Source organism: Neomonachus schauinslandi, chromosome 3 (assembly GCF_002201575.2).
Source record: "Neomonachus schauinslandi chromosome 3, ASM220157v2, whole genome shotgun sequence".
NCBI lineage: Eukaryota > Metazoa > Chordata > Mammalia > Carnivora > Phocidae > Neomonachus > Neomonachus schauinslandi.
This window is the reverse complement of record NC_058405.1, coordinates 157,501,784-157,523,993: the sequence shown is the minus strand read 5'-3', so window position 1 is coordinate 157,523,993 and position 22,210 is coordinate 157,501,784. Positions and strand designations below refer to the sequence as shown.

At 37.9% G+C, this 22,210-nt stretch overlaps 1 protein-coding gene across 1 annotated transcript in view; it reads left to right on the top strand.

Annotated features, from left to right (window-relative positions):
- The window catches only part of SATB2 (SATB homeobox 2), a 180,964-nt gene that overhangs the window by 77,681 nt on the left and 81,073 nt on the right, over positions 1-22,210 (top strand). The window contains 1 exon segment of the mRNA XM_021703069.1: positions 8,913-9,015. Within this exon segment, the coding sequence (XP_021558744.1) occupies positions 8,913-9,015 (103 nt within the window).

Genomic DNA, 22,210 nt, shown 5'->3' with positions numbered 1-22,210 from the left:
TGGACAGTCACTGCTGGGGGAGTACCCTGACCTCCTGGTTGAAGCAGTTGCTTCCTCTGCCCTGGGTAGCCTCTCTCCCACACCCCTGTCGTAGTGCGTATCACAGCCTGTTGTCAGTGCCACCTGCCAGTTCTCCTCACTTGATGGGCTGCCCATGTCTTGTTCATCTTCACTTCCTCAACATTCAGCACCATACATGTCTTGCAAGAAGTTGGTATTCTGATGGAGGAGTTCTCAGCTTAGCCCTATTTAACTTTTGGGTAAATAACTCTTGGCGGGCGGGGGCTGCCCTGTGTATTGCAGGGTATGTAGCAGCATCCCTGGCCTCTACCCACTAGATGCCAGTAGCATGCCACCATCTCCCCTCCCCCCAGTTGTGACAACCAGAATGTCTCCACACATTGCCAAATGTCCTAGGAGGGGAGTAAATCACTCTTGATTGAGAACCACCGCTGTAATGTGTTTAATGACTTAAGTATAAAAATGTTTTAGAAAGTGCTATAAACTGTAAAGTTTTATTATTTTTATGGTGTTCTTGGCAGCCCTAAAATGTTTTGAACTAGAAACAGTGAATACAGTAATTTGGTGGTCGATGCCCAGTGCATTTTCAATCAAATGGGGCTCAGTTCTGTTACTTAAATTTGGGGGAGATTTGATTTAGGCTTCTGGTATGCTGTGTGATTATGGAAAATCTTACTGGGATAGTCCTCAGTGAGCATGGACATGTCATATGGGCCCCAGCATTAATCCTACAGCTATTACCCTTAAGCATTCTAGATTATTCACTTTAGTTGCATAGCTGGATTGCATTTCAGTGTGGGGATAAGCCCACCTATTTTGTTTGTGGTTGTTATAGAACAGGTACATGCATTTTTTTTTAAGGTTCAACCTACATAATGTGAAAAAGAATGCATTTTTGGTCTGAGAGGGTGAAACAGTACTTCAACACTGTATTTCACCAACATTACTGGAGTCCCAATTAGGAGTCAGGCACTATGCCATGGGCTGGGGAAGCCATGGGGAAGATGAGAGAGGAGGACAGCTTTCAACCCAGGAAGAAGAGTACTACTTACTTCAAAGGGGAAAGTAGCTTATTGGGCTATGTAAGATAAGACTCCGTTCAGGAGTAAAAAAATGACTGTTTTGAAATAATTCTTCCTTATTATCTCCAAACGAAACCGTACTAGGTATTTCCTCACTCAAGTGTGGCGATTGCATAAAGGGAGATGATTCAGTGGCCTGTATATATTTTCTCCAACATCCCAGTATTCTACAGTTCAAAAGAGCAGCCTAATTTAAAGGCAGAAGAAAAGAAAAGTGGAAAAGTCCGTAAAAGGGCAACAATTGCAGGCTGAGGCATATATATTTAAAGGGAGAGAAGTCATGATTTTGCTATTCTCTGTCTGGCCAGGTACTTGGAAAGTATAGGTTGTATTTGTGTGTCTATGTATTTAGTTTTGATTTCACCTTTCCGAATGTGTTTCAGTGCTGATGGCCTCTTCCCTTTCCTCTGATGTCCCCCTCACATTTCACGTGAGCTTGTTTTTGTTTGAGTCACCACTTCCAACCTCTCCGTCCAGCCATATAGTCTGTGCCAAGCACCCTAAGATACCATGCCTTAGGCATGGGTCTCCTATTAAATAGTCATCTCTAACTAAGTGTTCCAATTTAGAAACATTATGAACATGTCTTTCTGTGGCTTACTTATTTTTACTCAAGGAAGAGTTAAAGACAAAATCCCAGGTCCTCTGGGTTTTGATCCCTTAAAATAAGTAGAGCTAACAGTACCTTCCTTGTCCACCTCATTGGGTATTATGATGATCACATGGAAAGACTAAAGAGACAGTCTTGTTAACTTAAACTTGCAATGAACGAACAACTAATTTGCAAAGGCATGCACCTTCCAGTGTTCCCCTGCAGCCCCAGTAACAGAACATGTTTTCTGTGACTCTAGATAGGTTTTTTTAAAATTTATTTTTGTGGTAAAAATACATAACATGAAGTTTATCATTCTAACCATGTTTAAGTTTATAATTCAGTGGCATTAACTACATTCACAGTGTTGTGCAACCATCACCCCTATCTATTTCCAAAAACTCTTCATCACCCCAAACAGAAAGTCTACAGCCATTACCTAAAAACTCCCCATTCCCCTCTCCCCACCCCCAACCTCAGGTAACCTCTCTTCTATTCTCTGTATGAATTTACTTGTTCTAACTGCCTCAAAAGTAGAATCATAGAATATTTGTCTTTTTATCTGGCTTATTTCATTTAGCATATAGATATATATTTTTTAAGATTTTATTTATTTATTTGAGAGACAGAGAGTGAGCGAGTGAGAGAGAGAGCACAGGAGAGAAAGCATAGAAGCTGGAGGAGAGGCAGAGGGAAAGGGAGAAGCAGGCTCCCCCTGAGCGGAGAGCCAATGTGGGGCTCGATCCCAGGACCCTGGAATCATAACCTGAGCTGAAGGCAGCTGCTTAACCGGCTGAGCTACCCAGGTGCCCCTATAGATATGTTTTTAAAGCAGCTCTGTCCCATGCCCTTAGTAGAGGTTTTATTGCCAAATATTTGAGGAACAAAATGACTGGCAGAAGTTACTGAACCGTGAAAACGTTACTGGATTTCCAGTATGATGGTGATGTGGTGTTTATACAGTCTTTTTAAGACATAGACTGTAGGATAATTATTTCTGTCATCCTGAGCAAGTCTTGCTCATTTGGGGATCCTTAAAAGACCTACTTGAATGTACAATATGCTAAAGTAATCGGGCAGTGAACTCAAGTAGCCAGTTGGGTTGGTAGAAGAAACAAATTGACTCTGTGCTCATCTACAGACAAGAGGCTGATCAACTGTGTGGACCAGTGTTGTCTTAACTAGTTGCCAACTGTCTGTTGCATTTTGTCTTAAATTCACGTATGTAGTCGGGATGCCTCCTGTCTTATGTTAACCAGTTGCCAACTGTCCCTTCCAGTTATTTTCACGTGAGTTTGTTTTCATTCGAGGCCCAACCTCATGACTCTTGTTGAAGGAGGTGTACAGATGACAGCTTGAAAGGAATCCCTAACTGGGTGATTGCCATGAACAGTGGAAATGATTGTGTGGAGGGGAGAGAGCGGACACTCACTGACTCCGCATCTTGTGTGTCAGGCCTTGTACACAGATGATCTCTCTGCATCCTTACAGCCTCTGAGACAGGGAGCAACATCCCACTTCCCCAGATGAGGGTGCCACCAGCAGCCCCTTAAGGGAGGAGCTCTCAGATGTAGTCCTGTCAGACTCCAAAGCCCAGGGCAAGTGTTTCCTCCAACTAGAATGGCAAAGTTTTCGATTCTTTTTTCCTTTTTTTAAAAGATTTATTTATTTATTTATTTGACAGAGAAAGAGAGAGAGAGAGAGAGAAAGAGAGAGCACACAAGCAGGCAGAGTAGCAGGGGGAGGCAGAGGGAGAAGTGGGCTTCCTGCTGAACAGGGAGCCCGATGGCGGGCTCGATCCCAGGACCCTGGGATCATGACCCAAGCCGAAGGCAGTTGCTTAACCAACTGAGCCACCCAGGCACCCCGCAAAGTTTTCAGTTCTGATAGTATAGCTGAGAAATGGGGATAGAAAGGGAGAGCAGGAGGCTGACAACTAATATTAACTGAATTTTTCATGACAAAGTATTTCTCCAGATCAAGTTTTTTCCTTTACTATACTTGATGGACGTATCATTATAATCTCATGTTTAATATGTCATTTAGCATACTGCAAAGCAGAATAAGAAGGCTGAAAATGAGCAAAAAATGCATATATCATTCATTGCCTGCATCATGCTCTCTCCCCTGTAGCCATGGAAAGGGAAGCTACGAGATGCCAGCTTCTCTCTCCACTCAACGCTCTTCTTGCTAAGACAGGGCATTCCTGCTGACAGAACGTGTAACCATTCACTTTGGTTTTAAAATGTTCTTTTTTATAGCAAGTGTATTATGTTATCTGCAGCTTAGCTACTCAGCATAACACTGCTGCTATTCAAACAAATAAATCTCACTAAGCCAAGGAGAATGTGGTAAAGGATATCCAATTATTTTATCTTTCTTTTTTTTTTTTTTTAAAGATTTTATTTATTTATTTGAGAGAGAGAGAATGAGAGACAGAGAGCATGAGAGGGAGGAGGGTCAGAGGGAGAAGCAGACTCCCTGCCGAGCAGGGAGCCCGATGCGGGACTCGATCCCGGGACTCCAGGATCATGACCTGAGCCGAAGGCAGTCGCTTAACCAACTGAGCCACCCAGGTGCCCTATTTTATCTTTCTTTTCTTGCAGAGGAAGAAGGGGTGCTCAGGTCTCTGTCTTTTCAAGTGTATTGTACAAATCATCTTAACCTGTGTTTATTGTTTTGATTTTCCTATTAAAGTTTAAATTGTCTTTAGGTTCCTTAGTTTTCTCTGATTCTAAACTCCTTAATTAACTCCTATAAGGGGCCCAAGGTCACAACTTGATGTTTTGCTTTTGTCACACCTTGTGTCTTCTTTGTCTGAAGAATTGGTTGCAATATTCGCTGTTGAGTTTGTACCAGCTGATGGAGGTGGTGGTGAATATTTACTTTCTTTCATTAATTAGTTTCCCTTCTTAAGAGAGCCATGAAATAATGTGGCCTGGTACTAGGGTCATTTTATGGTGCTTTCTACTGCTATTTGACTTTGGACGAGATGCTTCTTCATTCTGAGCTTCTTGGCCCTCAGTTTGAAAAATGGAGCCGTATCACAGGTGACATCTATTCTTTGAGCTAGTGAAAAACAAACAAGTGAGTTTAAAATTTGTCTCAGGATCCTAAAAAAAAATTTATTTTTAGAGAAGGCTATCTATTTAACTATAGTAACTATTAAAACAATACATTTTAGGGCACCTGGGTGGCTCAGATGGTTAAGCGTCTGCCTTTGGCTCAGGTCATGATCCCAGGGTCCTGGGATGGAGTCTTGCATCCGGCTCCTTGCTCAGCGGGAGTCTGCTTCTCCCTTTCCCTCTGCCTCTTCCCTGGATTGTTCTCTCTGTCTCTCTCTCTCTCAAATGAATAAATAAAATCTTTTTAAAAAAATGCAGTTTATTGTTTAAACAATATATATTTAAAACAGTATAATATTCTCTTGCAGTTTGGCTTGGTGCAAATTTAAATCAGCTAGTAAATTTTGAAGTAACTGATTCTGGTATATTTTAAATCCTCAAATACATTATAATTCTTTTAATATTATTATCATTATTATTTTAAATAACTTTCAAATATAACTGGCAAACTTGGCATCAGAGTGACTGCAAATGAGGAAATCTGGATTTTATTCCTCATTTAAAATCTTCATATTTAAGATTTAATGATTAATTACAAATGAGTCTGAAATTTTCCAAAAGTTTCTGTAGTTGGGAAGATATTTTAAACCTTTCTATTTATTTTAACACATAATACTTTTCATAGCATAGCTTTGTCTACAGTTACTATTGTTGTGGTGTTTATGGCTGTGACTAAGTACCTGAAGGGTCTGTCTGATTGCCCAGTGCATGCATGCCTTCCCCTTTCCTTGTCACAGCCCACCACCATGCCATTAAGCTTGCTTCATAAATGCAAAGTCGTTTTCATATGAGCCTCAGTAAAACGTAATCCCTTCAAGTGTTAAAAATAACAGCATGCATCTCTTTTGGGTTATTGGTATCAGCTTTGTTTTATACAACATGGATGTTCAGGAGTTGGTTGCATTCTGGATTGAAAAAGTCCGCTCAAATCTTTGTTCATTTGTAAAAAAGATGTGGAGATCTTAAAAGTCCAATAGCGTGGTTGCTCTAGAATTACTGGAAAACATAAAAGAGCAATATAAAGTACAAAACTATATACATACTTTAAAAAAGCAGTAAATGGAAATTAGGTTTTTTTTTGGCAGAGTGGTTGGTGGGAGAGATTTTAATCATTACTCATCCTATTTTTGCAGCAACTGTATCTCATCAGGTCTAAGATGCTGTTGATTGTAAGATGCATCCCAATTTCAGTGACATTAAAGTATTTTAAACATGTGGCTGTAGAATGGATGAAATGTGGTAAATGCAGATTCTCTGTGCCCCAGGACCTCTGGGAAACTTTATACCATGTAGAGCAAAACTCAATATGTGCTGGGTCTGTATTAGCTCCTTTTAATTTTGTTTATAGTGAAGTAAGTTTTGATTTTTTAAAAACAAATTGACACTAACATTTAGATGACCTTGTGTATCTGTCCAGAGTGTTCTAGTGAGGCCTGGTGGTTCAAACTCGGGCTATGAGAATATAACAGTCTAATTTAGGGTTAGAGAATACTCACGTTTGAAACTGGAATAATAAGACATAACGTGATCTTTCATCTGAAATATGCCCCTGATGTACCTCTTCTGTTTTTCAAGCTCTCTGAAGATGAATTATGAAAATTCATATCAGTAGAACTAGTTTGTCAACTATATGTAAAGACCTGCAGGTAATTAATATGAATAAAATGTGCCACAAACTCAAAGAGACCTTTGAGTGACTAAAGATTCTCATTATCTAGGAAATTTTCTTTATCTGCTACCTAATTCCTTTGCTCAACTTATAGTTTAAATCTGTCCCCCCCCCACCCCCATCATGGTCAGTAGTGATAGAAACTCATTTATAATAATCTGTGGAAGAGAACAAATCTGATTGAGTCTCTGCGTAGCCAACTTCTTTTTTAAATGAGTTGTGTGAACCTGATTCTAGTATAGGATCTGGTGATGGAGACCATGGAAGCCAAGATATTAACTACCTTGCCCCATAGATTGACACTGGCTTTGTGCAGGGTCAGTGAAGACACATCTGGAGCAAGGACAAAATAAGTAAGGCTAGAGAATGAGGGAAAGGTGGATTATCTGGGGCCACAATGATATGGGTTGGTGACCTGGTCTTATGGACGAGGAAGAGTTGCCAGACAGCTCCAGGTAGTAATTGAGACACTTTGCATTTTAGTCTGCCTCCCAGACCAACTTTGCAATAGGAGGCTTACCTTGGTTTCCTGTCATGGCTATCTATCCTGTGCCTCTCCAGAGGGTAACATGCATACAGACAACATACAGAGATGACAAGTACATTTGCAATTATTCGTATACACCAGCATAGCTGGTGCATCTATTATTAGGCCACTTTCATGTTAAAATTTTCATTATTATGACATTTCAATTTGGCATTTTAAAATTTCATCTCTGTCCCTTTTCATCTGTTATATTTGAGTGACTCAGATGTCCCACATCAGAAGTGAGTTAGACATGGGGTGGGGATGGGGGGGGGGAATGAAACAGACACAGTCACTGTCCTCAAGGGTTTCACAGATTAAGACAAAGAGAAAAACTCAGCCCAGAGAGGGAACTAGCCCCGCTAGCCAAGAGACTTCTTTACTTCTTTGTTAGTAACACACAAAGCAGAACCCTGCCTCAGGAAGATTAGGATTCCACTGATCCTCTAAGGCAGTAGGTAAGGTTCTGGAAGTTCTGTGATACACTCAGGTGATACTGGCTCTTTGTGTTCCCAGGGCTGTGTTCAGATCCTCAGATTAAAAAGGTTCTTCTTACTATTTCCCCTTAGAGAACAGAATTGTCATTTAGAGATCAGCAACTGGGGTAGGTTAGCCATCTGCTCTGTAGAAAGGGCCAAAGAGGTTTCTGTGAATTGAATTAGGATTCCCCTCCCCCACCAGCACTGCATAGTGATTTTTGAAAAAGAGGGACTCTATGGGCTCAGTGAGGGAACTGTTTTAAATGGGAGTCTATGTAGTACTGTTTGCTGGTGTTTGAACCTCTTGGTAAATAACTTGCTGTTGCCTTGATTTATTATCTTTTTTATCTTGACTACTTTGGAAAATACCATTAGAAGTTTTGAGATTTTGCATAGCTGCTCCATCCATATCTGGAGATACCTTTTTGAAGAAAGGTGAGATTTCAAGGCAAGATATAAAACCGTACGGAGGTTATTTGGATCTCTCGAGTTTATGTCCATTTGTTCTTAGACAGAATTTGCTGAAATAAAGATCTCTGTATAAATCTATGACTGTATTATCATAGTCAATTCAGGTATATAAGTTAACATCTGTTACAAATGTTGGTCCAAACATGCCATATTGACTGAAAACATACCTGCAGGAAATTTCATTCAAGGTGTGCAATTATAATTTAATTTTTTAGTGGTAAGTCAGGTTATGCTCTTCTCTTTCCTTTTCATCCCATTTACAAACAAATCAGCCAAAGCGTAGAGCTAAAGAGGAAGAAGGGATGAAGAGCAAGAACGAATCATGTACTTAAGCACTCAGAAAGTTTTAGCTTGGATTCATTTTTGGTTGAAACACAGTACAAGTGTTATGTTTAGTTTCCCCTGCTCTAAAATAGCACTGTTAATTTTTTCATTTGGTGAATTTTCACACAAGTGCTAATCACACGTTTCTATAAATTATATTAATTTAACTTATTTCCCTAAATGTTGTTCTGCAGTGTGTAGCACGGATGTTCTCAGATTCTTGGCTGTGTAAGCTTGTTGCAGTTGGAAGCAGAACAGAAACATCTGAAAGGCATTATTTGAATTACCGATGCTGGAGCATCTGATCTCACCTTTTACTCTGGTTCCTAAATCACAACTGTTCTTTCCCTTTGTATCTCATCTGTATGTCCTGCCTCCTCCATCTTTGACATTGCCCCAAGGTTGGTTTTTTTGGAGAAAACACTGTCATCATACAAGTAGAAGTTAAAGAAAGAGTAAATTTAGGTAATCATATTTGATGTTTGATAGTTTAGTTTGTAGGAGGATGACTACTTCAGATTTAAAAGACAACGGAGATCGGTGTGGGTGATACTTCTTATCCCTAAAAAGGAGTACTCGTTTATGAAAAATGTAACTATTATTTTTTTTTTTTTTCTTTTCAGAGTATGATTTCATCCATTGTAAATAGCACATATTATGCCAACGTGTCAGCAACCAAGTGCCAGGAGTTTGGGAGATGGTATAAGAAGTACAAGAAGATTAAAGGTAAACTGACGTTTTTGTTTTTAAAGCCTATTTTTAGTGTCTTAGGGCAATTAATTTTTGGTTCTTTGGAGTTTATGCTAATTTTAGGTATACATTTTTATAGAATTATATACAATTTTTACAAAGGTAAGATTCTTAATATTTCCATCAGGAGATCCTAATTAGCTCCCTTAAAACTAAGATGGTATTAGAACTAAAGTAAAATTCATAGCATAATAGATGAAGTTTATCGTCTTCACAAGAGATGCATGTGAAGGCCAAGATTTTTAGAAATACTTGAAGTGGTTTATTTCAGATAGGCATGTCTATTTAAAAAGCTCAATCAATGAATCACTGGAAATTTAAAAGCAGTCATTGTAGGTTAAATCAGCACTTATAGTTCAAGTACCAATTAACAAATTAGAATGACTGCTTGCTGTGGTATCAGGAAATCTTTGGTTAAAAATGGAGTTTTGATGTGTTTATTTGGTGACAGTTCCAGAGCAGTGTTTAAATCAAAGGGTCTCTGCTGCAGTAAAGCAGACTTGTGTTCAAATCTCTGTTCTCCCTTTGCTAGTGTGTGTTTGAGCAAATTATTTAACTTCACCAAGATTCAGTCTCCTCATCTGAAAATTGAAACAATAAAAGTATCTAAATCACTCACTAGCTGTGAGGACTAAATAGGTTAATACTGGCATAAAGAAACCTCTTAATAAGTAATAGCTGTAATGCCATAATGCTACAAATAATGTCAGTGTTGGAAACATTCTGGTGTCCTCACCCAATTCAAATGCTATTCAGATTCAGATCCTACCAGCCCCTGAGGGGATTTGGGGAATTTTTGGGTAACATAATATAGGTTGATGTTCAAAGGTCCTTCCACTCTATATTTTTGCATGATTATGACATCATCCATCATACCTTATTATAGGTATTCATAGCCTTGCTAACAGTTCACTGCCCCCATCTGAGGTTCAAATGACAATTTATGGTGGGTAGGTAAAAGTAAAAGATGAATTTATTTGTTTTACTACCTGCTGGTTTCCTCCAGAGAGATAGTATCAAAGTAATGCCTGTTGGTTGTTTGGTATTTGGGAGTTGTTTACCTGGTTACCTTTTGAGGAAAGGAACAAATGTTTACATGCATTGGCAGCACAGTTCTGATTACAAAAGATTGAGAGCATTTTATTCTAAATATCCAATTTATAAGGAAAGTCAAGATGTTGAACTACCCAGGAGAATTAAAGTGCAGTGAAAATTGAATTAAGATCCATTTCTCTTCAATGTATTCTAAAATTCTTAGAAGCATTTAGATTCCAGTTTGGGCACTTGCTTTACAATATTATTAATATTAACTCTTATACAGGATAAGATGAATAACTCCTCATTATAAGACATGATTGTGTAGTTCAGAAGGGTTTCTTTTCTCTAAGTGTTGTCTCCAAGTTTTTCTTTTAAAATAAAATTGTTGAAGTGTTTGAACATATCCTCTTTGGCTAAAAATCAAAAGAATCATGCAGCTTCAGGGTCATTTGTTAGATCCCATTTACTTGCTGTTAGAAGAGAAAAGGAAGAGAGAGTCCTCTTTTAATAGGCTGGAGTATAATTCCAGATTCAGAAACTCTCCACTCTAGTGTTTTCAGAATTGCCACTACAGAATCTGTGTGTGTGTGTGTGTGTCTGCTCACACACGCATGCACACACACACACAGGAACACTTGTATCTTCTACTTTTTTCTTTCTTAGAGATTCAATTCTTTAAGCTATTTTTTTTTTCAAGATAGTAAATGCACAGTTAAATCTTAAGTGTCATAAAAGCAGACTGAGACCTTGATTTCATCAGGAGGTCAAGGATCCACGCCTGAAGAGGCTGCCAGACACTGTGTACACATGCTATTCAAAGAGATGGAGCTAGTCATTGCTGTTGAAAAGTGTGTGTGTGCATGTGTGTGTGTCAGTAGGAGGAGAAAAGGGAAGGTTAAGGTATGTGTGAAGTAAACACAAGCTGCCGTAAAACAGTTCAAGTGGTGTTGATTCATCAACCAAAGGAGTGGGAGGAAAAACAAAGAATTCGTGGCAGGTATAATGGTGTACAGAAAATAAACACCCAGAGAAGTATATTTTATTAACTTTCGGCCCTCAGAGAAAAGGAAGTGTTGGACCTATCCAGGCACATTTCATCTGAAAGAGGCTTTGTGCTATGAATAGATAGCACTGTGGGAGTTCCTATCTAGTAGAATCCACTTCTCATGGGAAAGAAATTATTTTGTTTGTAAAATTTCTGTTTGTGTCCATCCATTTCCAAAATAAGAAAGAGAAGTAATGAGTTTCAAATCTGGAAATGAGTAGTAGCAGAAGCAGAATTCTACCTTAGGGCTCTTCCTGAGAACCTGGAAGCCAGAGTTCCGTGTCCTTCCTTGCCCCCCTACCCATCCCGTTTCAATCCCCAAATTACCAATTTACATGTATCCTGCTGATACAATGTATAGAAGAAAATCTCATGCAAACTTACTAATGTCCCAAACTAAATGCAGCTACATTGTTAAATATGTTTCCTATTATCTGCTAATGTCTGTTTTAATAAAACAGTGGGAACTAAATGGTTGCTTCTTAATCAAAACCATGATTTCCTAACATAAGCTATGTGATTCTGTTACAAATTGCCACATATAGATCTCCTAGGTCAAAACTTTTTTCTCTTCTCATGGAAATAAATAAACAGTAAAATAATTATATACTCTGAAAGATCAAAGTAAATATGACTAAAACCTGGCAAAAATAAAGTCTACTGGGAGGATTAAAAAAAAGGATCAGATTGCAAATTCTATAGTTAATGCTTAAATAAATATGAGAAAAATGAACAATCAATAATTTGATATCATTAAAAACAGATGTAAAAAGTATATACAAATGGAATTGTCTGAATTTTGAAGTAAACATTTTAATGTGCATTTTTTGAATTTGTTGTTATTATAGCTAAACTATTTACACTTATTCTTTAAAATGTCCTAAGTTAGTTTGGCTTAGCATGTTAACTTTATTTTCCCTGGTGATCACAGCAAAGTACATTCTGTTTACCTTTTTTCTTTAATTTCAAAGACAATCATGGTTGACACAGACATATTTGAGTTAACATTAGTGTTAATTCAGGATGGATGGGGAGAGAGAGTTGGCATACTTTGCTTTTAACATCCAGAACTATGAACCTGCTTCGCAGGAATTTTTGATACTGAATAAAATGAACTGGGCAGATAGGGTAGTAGTTGGTTTAGACAGCATTTTTTATTACTGTTCATCTCGTACTGTAATTGCTTCTGGCCTAGATTTTACAGCGTAGAGTTCGTAAGCTCCCAAGTATAAGGGAAAAAAAAAAGTACCTATTGTGTAAAAGCAGGGGAAAAAAAGACCAATATTAACAGTTGTTTAATGTGTAGGAGTTTTAATGTTGGACACAAGGATAATCCACAGGGACCTGGAAACGTTCATGCTGCTACAAAATTATTTTTAAGAATTCTTGGGATTATGTGGAATTTACCCCATCAATTTTTCTTTCATAAGTTCTGCACATTTTAATGAAACACTTATTTTTTTAACTTCTTTTCTATTAACTGTGTAGATGTAAACTTGCCTCTTCATTTTTATGAAACTAAGTGGCAATTATATATGCAGTACCATCAGAAATTACACTTTATGGCAATCTACTTCTGCAGGGCATCTTCTAAGAATAAAAAAGTGCCTTAACAAAGAAGGACTCATATATTTTAAATGCTTCCTAATTAAAAATTAATAAGTTAAAATAATGTTATATCTAAAGTGTTTTTCATCTGACACCAAAAGCGAAATGAAGTGTCATCTTTGGTCAGGTCAATCTCAGCTATGTAATATGTCACAAGAATTAAGGGGTCATTGCAAGTTCACACAAATACTAGTGGATATTGTAAAATTATTTGTGTCATAAAATAATACCACTAGAATGAATGGACCTAACCAAACCCCATATTTTGGCCAGAAAGCAAAATTATCCTCATCACTTTTCTTTTCTCAATCATTGCTCAAGAGCCCCCTGACTGTTAGTTGTCTTAATTTTATTTATTTGAACTTATTTTGCAAAATATTAAAAAGCTGGAAGAAATGAGGATTTTAAAAAACCAGTGTTACTTTTCCAAGCCTGGTTTATTCTAGTAATCAGTATTTTATCTGACCCTGTCTGATCTAGTCTTGCAAGATCAAACGTCCAGGCCAGCAAGCAGACAGTAAACAAAGCCCGTGAAGGGTTTCAGTAAACACAAGATTAGATGTTGAATGAAAATTAAACTCCTTGAACTAGTCCTCTGTACTAAAGTGGTTAAGTGGGTTGTGATTAAAAGAAATAAGTAATTATGATCATTATAGCTGAAATGATATAATGTTACCACATTTAAAGCACCTCTTGTACCCAAAAATGATTGTGTCATTTACAGAGCGGTGCCTCAGAGTTGAATAGAGAAATCAGTGTCCCCTGACCTGGTTCCATGAGGCAGCCCCTGCTTAGCCATGGTGGTATCGGTGGTCAGGACAATGCCTTTAATCAACTGCCGGTACTTCTCCCTCTGCTGTTGTTTAGCTCTGATGAGGTAAAAGCAACTTACTTTTGTCTACCTAATTTTTCTGAGTCGTGAGAGAAATTTTCTTCCAGCTTTGGATCTAAATGAAGGTGTTCGGCAAGGAAGTTTGTCCCTCTGCCTGTATTGTATCTTGCTTAAAGTAATGCCAACATCAAATCCTTGGCTTTTATATAAACCCTTGAACTTATATAAATTTCATATAAGTGTTTATGGAAATAGAAACATCACTTCCACAACCAGCCGCTTTCCATCTTACTGGTTTTCCAACATTTGGAAGAGCCTTGTGCTTTTTTACTGTTACAGTTGCTGATGTGCATTCATCAGTCACTTTAGCCTGTTTGGTCCTCTGACTGGAAGCTTGTCGGTAGTGTCAGCAAGTAGAAGAATGGTCTGTGGGAAATGTCACGGACCCTAAGCTCAGGTATGGGCCAGTTCCTTGCTTGGATCTTAAGAAGCTCATTCTGGCTTCTTTGGCCTGAACTTTGTTTATTTGTAAATGGGCATAAATGTTAAAATGTAAAACAATCATTTGTCAGCAATATGGATTGTAGATTAAAAGAAACAAACTTGCTATCTGCTTATATTTATACTATTTATGATGCCATTTTAAACAGATGTTTAAAAAGGATAGAAAGGGAAAAATGTTTTTTTTCCTCACTTATCTATCCATCCATTCATCTATCTTACATACTTACTATTTGAAAGAAGTTTAAGACACAGTTCTTGGTTTCAAAAAGCCAGCATCTGTAAAGTTAGTTTGAGTGTCAACTTTATGTACCTGGAAGGATTCTAAGTGGGAAATATTACATAGTTCCTCCTTGCAAGATAATCACAGTCACAGTTACAGAACTCATTTTAATTAAATAAATGTTTAGTTAGTGCTTCTACTACAGGCCATTTTCAGTGCTAAAAGCAGGGAGAAACATCCAGAAACACGTAAGATGTGGTTCCTGCCTCTAGTTGGGTTGCTGTCAGCCTAGCAGGGGAGGCAGCCCTCCATCTGGAGAAAATATAGTTGTGTTATGGTAGCACAGAGAATGGTCCATAAGTTTTACCTGATAAGTGTTAGGTTGGAGTGGAGGGTAATTTGAAAAGCAGCCCATGAGTTATGCCTTAAGGACAGTAGAGTTTTGCAAGGAGAGAAAGAGAAGGAAGAACACTTCAGGCAATTGCCAAGTTCATTGGTATAGATGCAGAGGTGCAAAAGAGCATGAATGTTTAGAAAATATGGGTGGTTGTCCACTATGTCTAGAATGAGAGTACATTTATCACAACACTATCATGTGATGCCCAGAATGCCTAACATTTTAATTGGTGAAAAGGAAAAGATAGAGCATGGTTACCTGTGGGGTTGATGATAGCATCAAACATTGGTAAATGAGCTAAGATTTTTGGGGGGGATCTGCTGTGGGTAACATTTGTGTTACAATGATGAAAGGTAAGATTGGTTCCTTACCCTGGGGAACTCTGGGAGTTTGGTTGAGGCATATGGAGAATCAGTAAAAATTTTTCAGCAAGGGATTGATATGATGAAAGTGGTGGTTTAAAAAAGAAATTTCTTTAGAAGTCCACTAAAACTATGTGTGGGGGTGAGTGTGTATGGTAGGAGAGGAGGCAGGTGGGGGGTTAAGGGCTGTATGTGCACCTGGGAGGAAGTAGGCAAAATAGAATCTATTGCCACCATATATACAAGTAAAGATAGGAAAGCGAGGCCTTGGCTTTTGGTGGCAGCAGTGAGAAAGAGAGAAGTGACCAATGCCATATGTGTGTGGGAGAGAGAAAAAGAAATCAAAGTAGAATTCAAGGTTTTGAGCTTAAGTGACTATGGTTTTGACAGAAATAGGACAATATAAATTGATCCGTTGCTTATACTTCATTGAGAGTTGGTGAACTAAGTAGAGATATCCATTGGGCTGTTCAAAATGTGGAACCAGCTGACCAATGGGACAGGACTAGAGAATAAATTTTGGAGCCAATGTTTTTGGCATGATAGTTAAAATCCACCAAAAGAGCATTCTCTAAAAAAGAGAATGAGAACAGGAGGGGATTAGAAGCTTTGAGGGGAAAGGAGCCATGGGTTAAGAAGATATGATTAGGAAGAAAGTGAGGTTTCATGGAAGCCAAGGCAAGATGGGTTACTAGTGGAGAAATGCTATCAAGGGTGCCAGGAGGAGGAGAAGGAGAAGAGGTATTTGGAGGTTCTTAGCTTTGGCAAAAAGGGGACCATAATGACATTGGAGGGAGCTGTTTCTTCATAGTGTGACAACAAAGGGAACATATATGCATCTGAGAAGGGAAGGTGGCATGGAAATGAGGATAGCCGATACTGGCTTAGTCAGGAAAGGATATAAAAGCAGCTACCTAGAGCATTAGGATTAAGTTTAACACACACTCCCCACCCTGTCCCCAGTACTCAGGAAAGAGGATGGAGCCAATGGAGGCAAAGGCTCTGGAGAGGAGGAAGGGTGATAAGCAGGAGTTGACAAACGAGGAAAGGATGGGATCAGAGGCCCAGATGATGCTTTGCCTTTGAAGGAAAGAGAAATAGCCATGTCTTCTTTAGAACCCAAAGGAAAGGAAAGAAGATGGACAAGGAGACAGGTTTTGGAGATGGAGGGAGATGTAAAGAATGAGGCATCTCATGCCCTGGGGCGCTGTTGTGATTATCTAGCAGTACAAGAGAGAATGGCTAGGATGGGGATTGGTGAGGAGAATGCCTGAAACAGATTCTGGGCCAACCGTTTTTGGGCAACAGTGGGAGAATAGGGAGCTGAAGGAGGTGACATAGTCAGGGGTTTATAGTGGTTCAGGTCTCTTCAAGTCTTAGCTTTTTCTTACAGTGTGCTTTAGAGTTCTCAGAGTTTCAGATTTCCATTTGTCCTGCCCAGAAGCAAAATGAGAAACTCAAGAACAAAGATAGATCTTGTGGTGCCTGATGAAGACTCTACAGAGTTGTGAAATGAGTTTTTGTATGTAGACCACGAAGTGTCCAGCTTATTAAAAATCTGGTATGATTGTGGTGACATCATCTTATTTTGGGAAAATCAGTGGGTTAGAGTCAAGAGAATTCTCTTGCTTTCTTGATCAATTAAATAAAAATTATTTATTTTTCTTTGGATGATTTACAAACTTGAAAGACGAAAAGCACTTAAATTCACAAGGTGCTCAAAGCTAAGTACAAGTGCTATGTATGCTAGACATTGTTTAACTATTTACCTGACTGATGATAGGCCTTCATTTCACCGTTCGCAGGAATTTGAGATGATCTGATTTAGGAATCTTGAACTCCCAAGGGAATAGATGAATCTAGACTCATAGAGAATATAAGTCAGGCTATGAGTTCTAACGTTGGGCCTTTCAAGCTGTCACCTTCCTAAGTTCCATGTTCTTTTTTTTTTTTTAAAGATTTTATTTATTTATTTGACAGAGACAAAGCGAGAGAGGGCACACAAGCAGGGGGAGTGGGAGAGGGAGAAGCAGGCTTCCCGCAGAGCAGGGAGCTGGACGCGGGGCTCGATCCTAGGGCCCTGGGACCATGACCTGAGCCGAAGGCAGACGCTTAACGACTGAGCCACCCAGGCGCCCCTAAGTTCCATGTTCTAAAATAATTTTGATTCACTTGTTTTTTTAAGATTTATTTATTTGAGAGAGTGTGTGCATTCAAGGGGGCAGGGGAGGAAGGAGCAGAAGGAGAGGGAGAATCTCAAGTAGACTCCCTGCTGAGCGCAGAGCCTGACACTGGGCTCCATCCCACAACCGTGAGATCATGACCTGAACTGAAACCAAGAGCCGGATGCTTAACCAGCTGAGCCACCTTGGCACCCCTTGATTTACTTTTAAATAATCACCCTACTAGACTGAAAGTTTTTTGAAAGAACATCTTAGGGACACATCCATTTCGTGCCCTCCTCAGACTCCTGTGAACATAGGACTTTGAACATTGTAGGGACTTATTTTAGTAAATAGTAATAGAATTGGATTTAACATGTGAACTTCTTTGAACATATGCATTTAAAACAGTTTTATTTTTGCACATATGATATTGTGACTAATCTTATTTGCTATCCAATATCTCAATTGAGAGAAAAAAGACAGCCTCTGCCTGTTTAATTCATATTACAAATGTCCTTAGCAAATTAGTAATGGGTTAAAATTATTCTTTTTTTCTATTAATTAATTTTCTAATAATTATTATTGAGCTAAAGATTTAGCAATAGTCAATTCCACTGAAAGAGACAGTAACACCTTTGTTAAGTAAAAATTAGGGACCATGTAGCCTACGAAAGCATCCGTTTGAGGTTTTTCCAGCTAGTTTATTGAATATTTTCCTTGAAATAATGGCCTGAAACATTTAAGTCCTGTAACCAGAGAGAAAGGCCAATGGAAAAGAATGAATTATGGGTTTTTTCTTTGATTAACTTTTCTTTAATAGGTTGAATTAAAGAATTAATACACATAGAATGCCAACTGGCAAAGGTAGAATGCTACTAAACAATAATGTTAAGTTTCTGAAATGCTATTTTTTTCTATTGTGCTGAACTCACCTCTGAAATTATAGCTTCAGATTAAAATAAGGGATAAAAATAAAGATATTATTAGATATAACTTGCTTTAACCTGTACAGAAAGTTACAGGAATGCTTGAAATGGTCCATGTTATCAAACCACGATAAAGCGTTGCTGGAAATCAAAAGGGACAGTAGTGTTCAGATGGGGAGGGTTGGGATTACAGGAAGGGTAAAGGTGGGTAACGCTCACTTTTTCCATGGAACGTAATAGGTCCTATGAGCTTTTTTTGCCAAAGCACAGAGGTGTCCAGCTTCAAGTGCTTTATGGTAGATATATATGTTTTTGTGGATCTTATATGATGGAAAAAGGAAGTTGATAATAAGGGGAAAATACATCTAAGAAAACCAGTCATATGGTATTATCACAGTGCCGGCTGGTACACTTCGCTTATGGGGCTGGAAGCATTTTCCTTCCAAGCCTTGTTTTATTAGGAGTTAACAAGTTGGCTCTGAATATCTTGCTCTAGGCAGAGACTTTGCAAAAGCAAGTTCTCAACCCAGAGACAGATTCTCTTCCACAAATTTAGAGAAAAACAAATCTTTAACTTTCATAGTCCTAAAAGACTTAGCTTTTTTTTTTTTTTCCCCGTTTGCCCTTCAGCCCTTTCAGACTCCTAATATTTTTCTTTAATTATATTTAGTGAGCTTTTCTGGTAATAGGTTTTTTTTTTTCTTTTTTAATGGTGTGGGATTTATATTTGATATATATGGAATATTAGTTTTAGCTCTCAAATCATGTCTGTCTGTGTTAACAGAAAATGGATTTTGTACCTCTGTACACATTGACGTTGTACCTCAGTTATTGTCTAGGACAGAGTAAATCAGAAATCTTTTCAGTGATTGGGCATATTCGGTATTAACATATGGGATGCTGTTACAGTTTGTCAGGGAAGTTAGGGTTATGATTCTTTGAAAAAGAATTTAACTCAGTGAAAGAGTTTGGGTGGATAGTATGGTTGTTTAGTGATAATATGTAATCCAGTTCAGAGAGAAGAGTCAAGATAAATATCAGGTTGAAGCATATGAAATTGCCATTTTTGTAGATTAAAATTATGTATTGCCAGTTTCATATAGCTCAATCATATAGGAATTTATGGTTATTACCGTCTTATGTGAGTGTACATACCCCTTTTTATTTCTTATTGTTTACATGTTTCAAAGAAACACTTCATATTTACAGAATTTATAAAGAGTTACCTCTCAAATCTTTCAGTTGTGTGATTCCTGTCTTTAATCAGTCAGGTGAGAGTCCATGTTGATGACACTCATTTTGGAGCAAAGCTTTTTTGGCTGCAAGAAAAATAAAAGAAACGAGTGTGAATTTATATTATACATGACTAGAATAAATTGCTAATAATCAACAGAATTGGGATGAAAGGAACTATGTTTATCATCAAATAGAAATGCATTTTAAATTATAGGCAGGTGTTACAGGCCCATCTATGTGTAGAAAAGAGTTAAATTGTCTGAAGCAAATCAGAGTGGAGTATTTGTAACTAATACTACTCAGTACTGTATCTCCAGGGGCTGGCATCATTTCTGGCACATAATAGTTGATTAATAAATTCTTCCCATAGGAATTAAAACGATAAACAAATGTGAATAATCCTGTTTTAGTGATTAGCTAATTCCATGGTTGAGGAATCAGTGATTTCTTCACTTTGTAGAACTGACCAGCTTTTTCAATCGATGACATCAGAAAGGTTTACAAGGCATATGGTGGAGGCATCCGGTTGTGCCCTCACCATTCAGACAACCCATCCTTCCTTCTCATGTCACTGATGGGTATACATGCCTCATGCACGTGTGCATGCACATAAAATAGAAAGCAGGAATTTTCTGTAGGAAAGTGGATTAGTCCTGACTCAAATCCTAATATTAATAACAACCACATACCCCTAGTTGGGTTTTTTAGCATAATCAGTGGAACAAAGGCTTTAAGGTCCTAAAGATGTGGGTTTGAATGTGATTCTTCCTTTAATAGGTATGTGACATTATTTTCTCTGGGCTTCAGCTTCTTCAGTAAAGTGGTCATAATAATATCTCTGTCATACTACTGTGAGAGTTCAATGACAATGATATGTGCAGGGTTTAGCTCAGTGCCTCAACTACTGTATAGACAGTTGGGCTTCATGTTACCGGAAATGCCAGTGTGTTTTAGAAGAGGTATATGAGCAAGACAGTTATGAGAATTTCTGCACTTATAATACGCATTTTTCTCTAAAGAAATTCATTAAGAAATATTTGTGACATATGTAGGCCCTGAGAAATTAACTTTGAGTAATGCAGAGAAAGAGAAAAAAAACTAGTTTTTACTGGTCATGTGGTTTCATTATTATGCTTATGAGGTTTCTGTGCCAGCAGCCCTAATCATTTTGAATATTCCTAAATATTTATCTGCATTTGGACAGCTATTTGACCTTGAACACATTATCTGACCTCTCTGGTATTAGATGGGATCATCGTCTTTAAAGTTGGGCTCCAAGTTTTTGGGCCTAAGGGTTGGGGAGCAAGGAACTTGGGATGGAGGTTTGAAAATCCAAGGCAGTGATATACTCAGGAATATCTTTCATCTATACTCCAAGGTTTGGGTACCAATTCGAAATTACCAATTTGATTGGCAACTTTCTACCAAGAGTGCCAGAGGCAAACCTGTGTCATGCCTTTGTAGAATCACTTCCAGAGTACTTTTTGAGTTGAGGGAGTCATACAGAAATTCTGCCATCATCCCCATCCCACCCCTCCTTCCGCTTATATTCTTCTATCCAGGGTTTCCAGGAGATGTTCTAGGGAATACTAGAGTGTTATCCATTAGCACTCATTCATGCTAATCCGTTTACATTTGCATAAGCATCTTAATGGTTTTAGGAAAAATCCATAGGCCAGAAATTCCAGAAATTTCTCATTGCAAAGCTTTTTACCCAATTCATTGCTTTCCACAGCTTTCTAAGTATGGACAGACCCCCGGGGTTATTTCACAAAAATAACTGTGTTAAGGTTTGCATTAAAACACTAGGTTCATGGTTCTGGAAATTTTATCAGTCTTTTAAGTGGTATTGCTAGATAAACCTGCAAGAGCAATACTACATCTACAGCGAGTGTCACTGTATAAACTACTATTACTCTTGTTGCAATGGGGAGTTTTGCAAAGAGAGATACCTTAGGAAAGTTTTAAATTCTCCCTGAAGAGTCAAGAAGCAGAAGCAGATATTCTGAGAAAGGGAATTGTTTCTGAAAATCCTAGCAGTAATACTCTTTAAGATACTATTAGGTAAGTAACCTGGAAGGTTGCTTTAAAACCAATTTACAGATAATCCTCCCTATTTTACAGGTAATCCCCAAATCACCCAGGAAGTTAGAACCCAGGCCCTAAACATCCCAGTTTGTTCTTTCCACCTATCCTATGCCATCTATTGTGATTGGCAGGCATCTGATGTGTGCCAATCAGACACTTCTCCTTTTGCTCTTAAATTCTCCTCAGCAAGTATATTTTGGGGCATTTAGTCATTGGAATATATTTTGAGTATTGAAATTTTAGTAGGTTTACTTTACATAGCATCTACAGCAAATAGACATAATAAAAACAATGAAGTCCAACTGAGAAAAGCACAACTAAAGAGGAAAAATTATGTTTTTGGTTTTTTTTTAAAGTGTGGACATTTCAATGCCTACTCATTTCCCCTGGAAATAAAAATAAGACATTAAACATTTGCTTTAAAAAAAAAATGTAGGATATTTTCCTTCTTTCTTTTGGTTGATGTAAATGTAATATGTATACACTTAAAGCGTATCTTATTCCTTAAGGTTTTTTTTCATTTTTATTCATATTAACTTTTGAAACTTAAAGCTGTATTTGTGTAGCATTTCTATAAATGTAATTTCAAAAGTTGTGAGATTATATCATTTTACTTCTCATCTATTCTGCGTCCTAATTTGAAGGTCAGAATATGAACTATCAAGCCTCATTTGGAGAAACTGAATAGCAACATAGCCCTGTGTGTACTGTGAAGCATGTGATTCTATACTGATAATGAGTTCTTTTAAA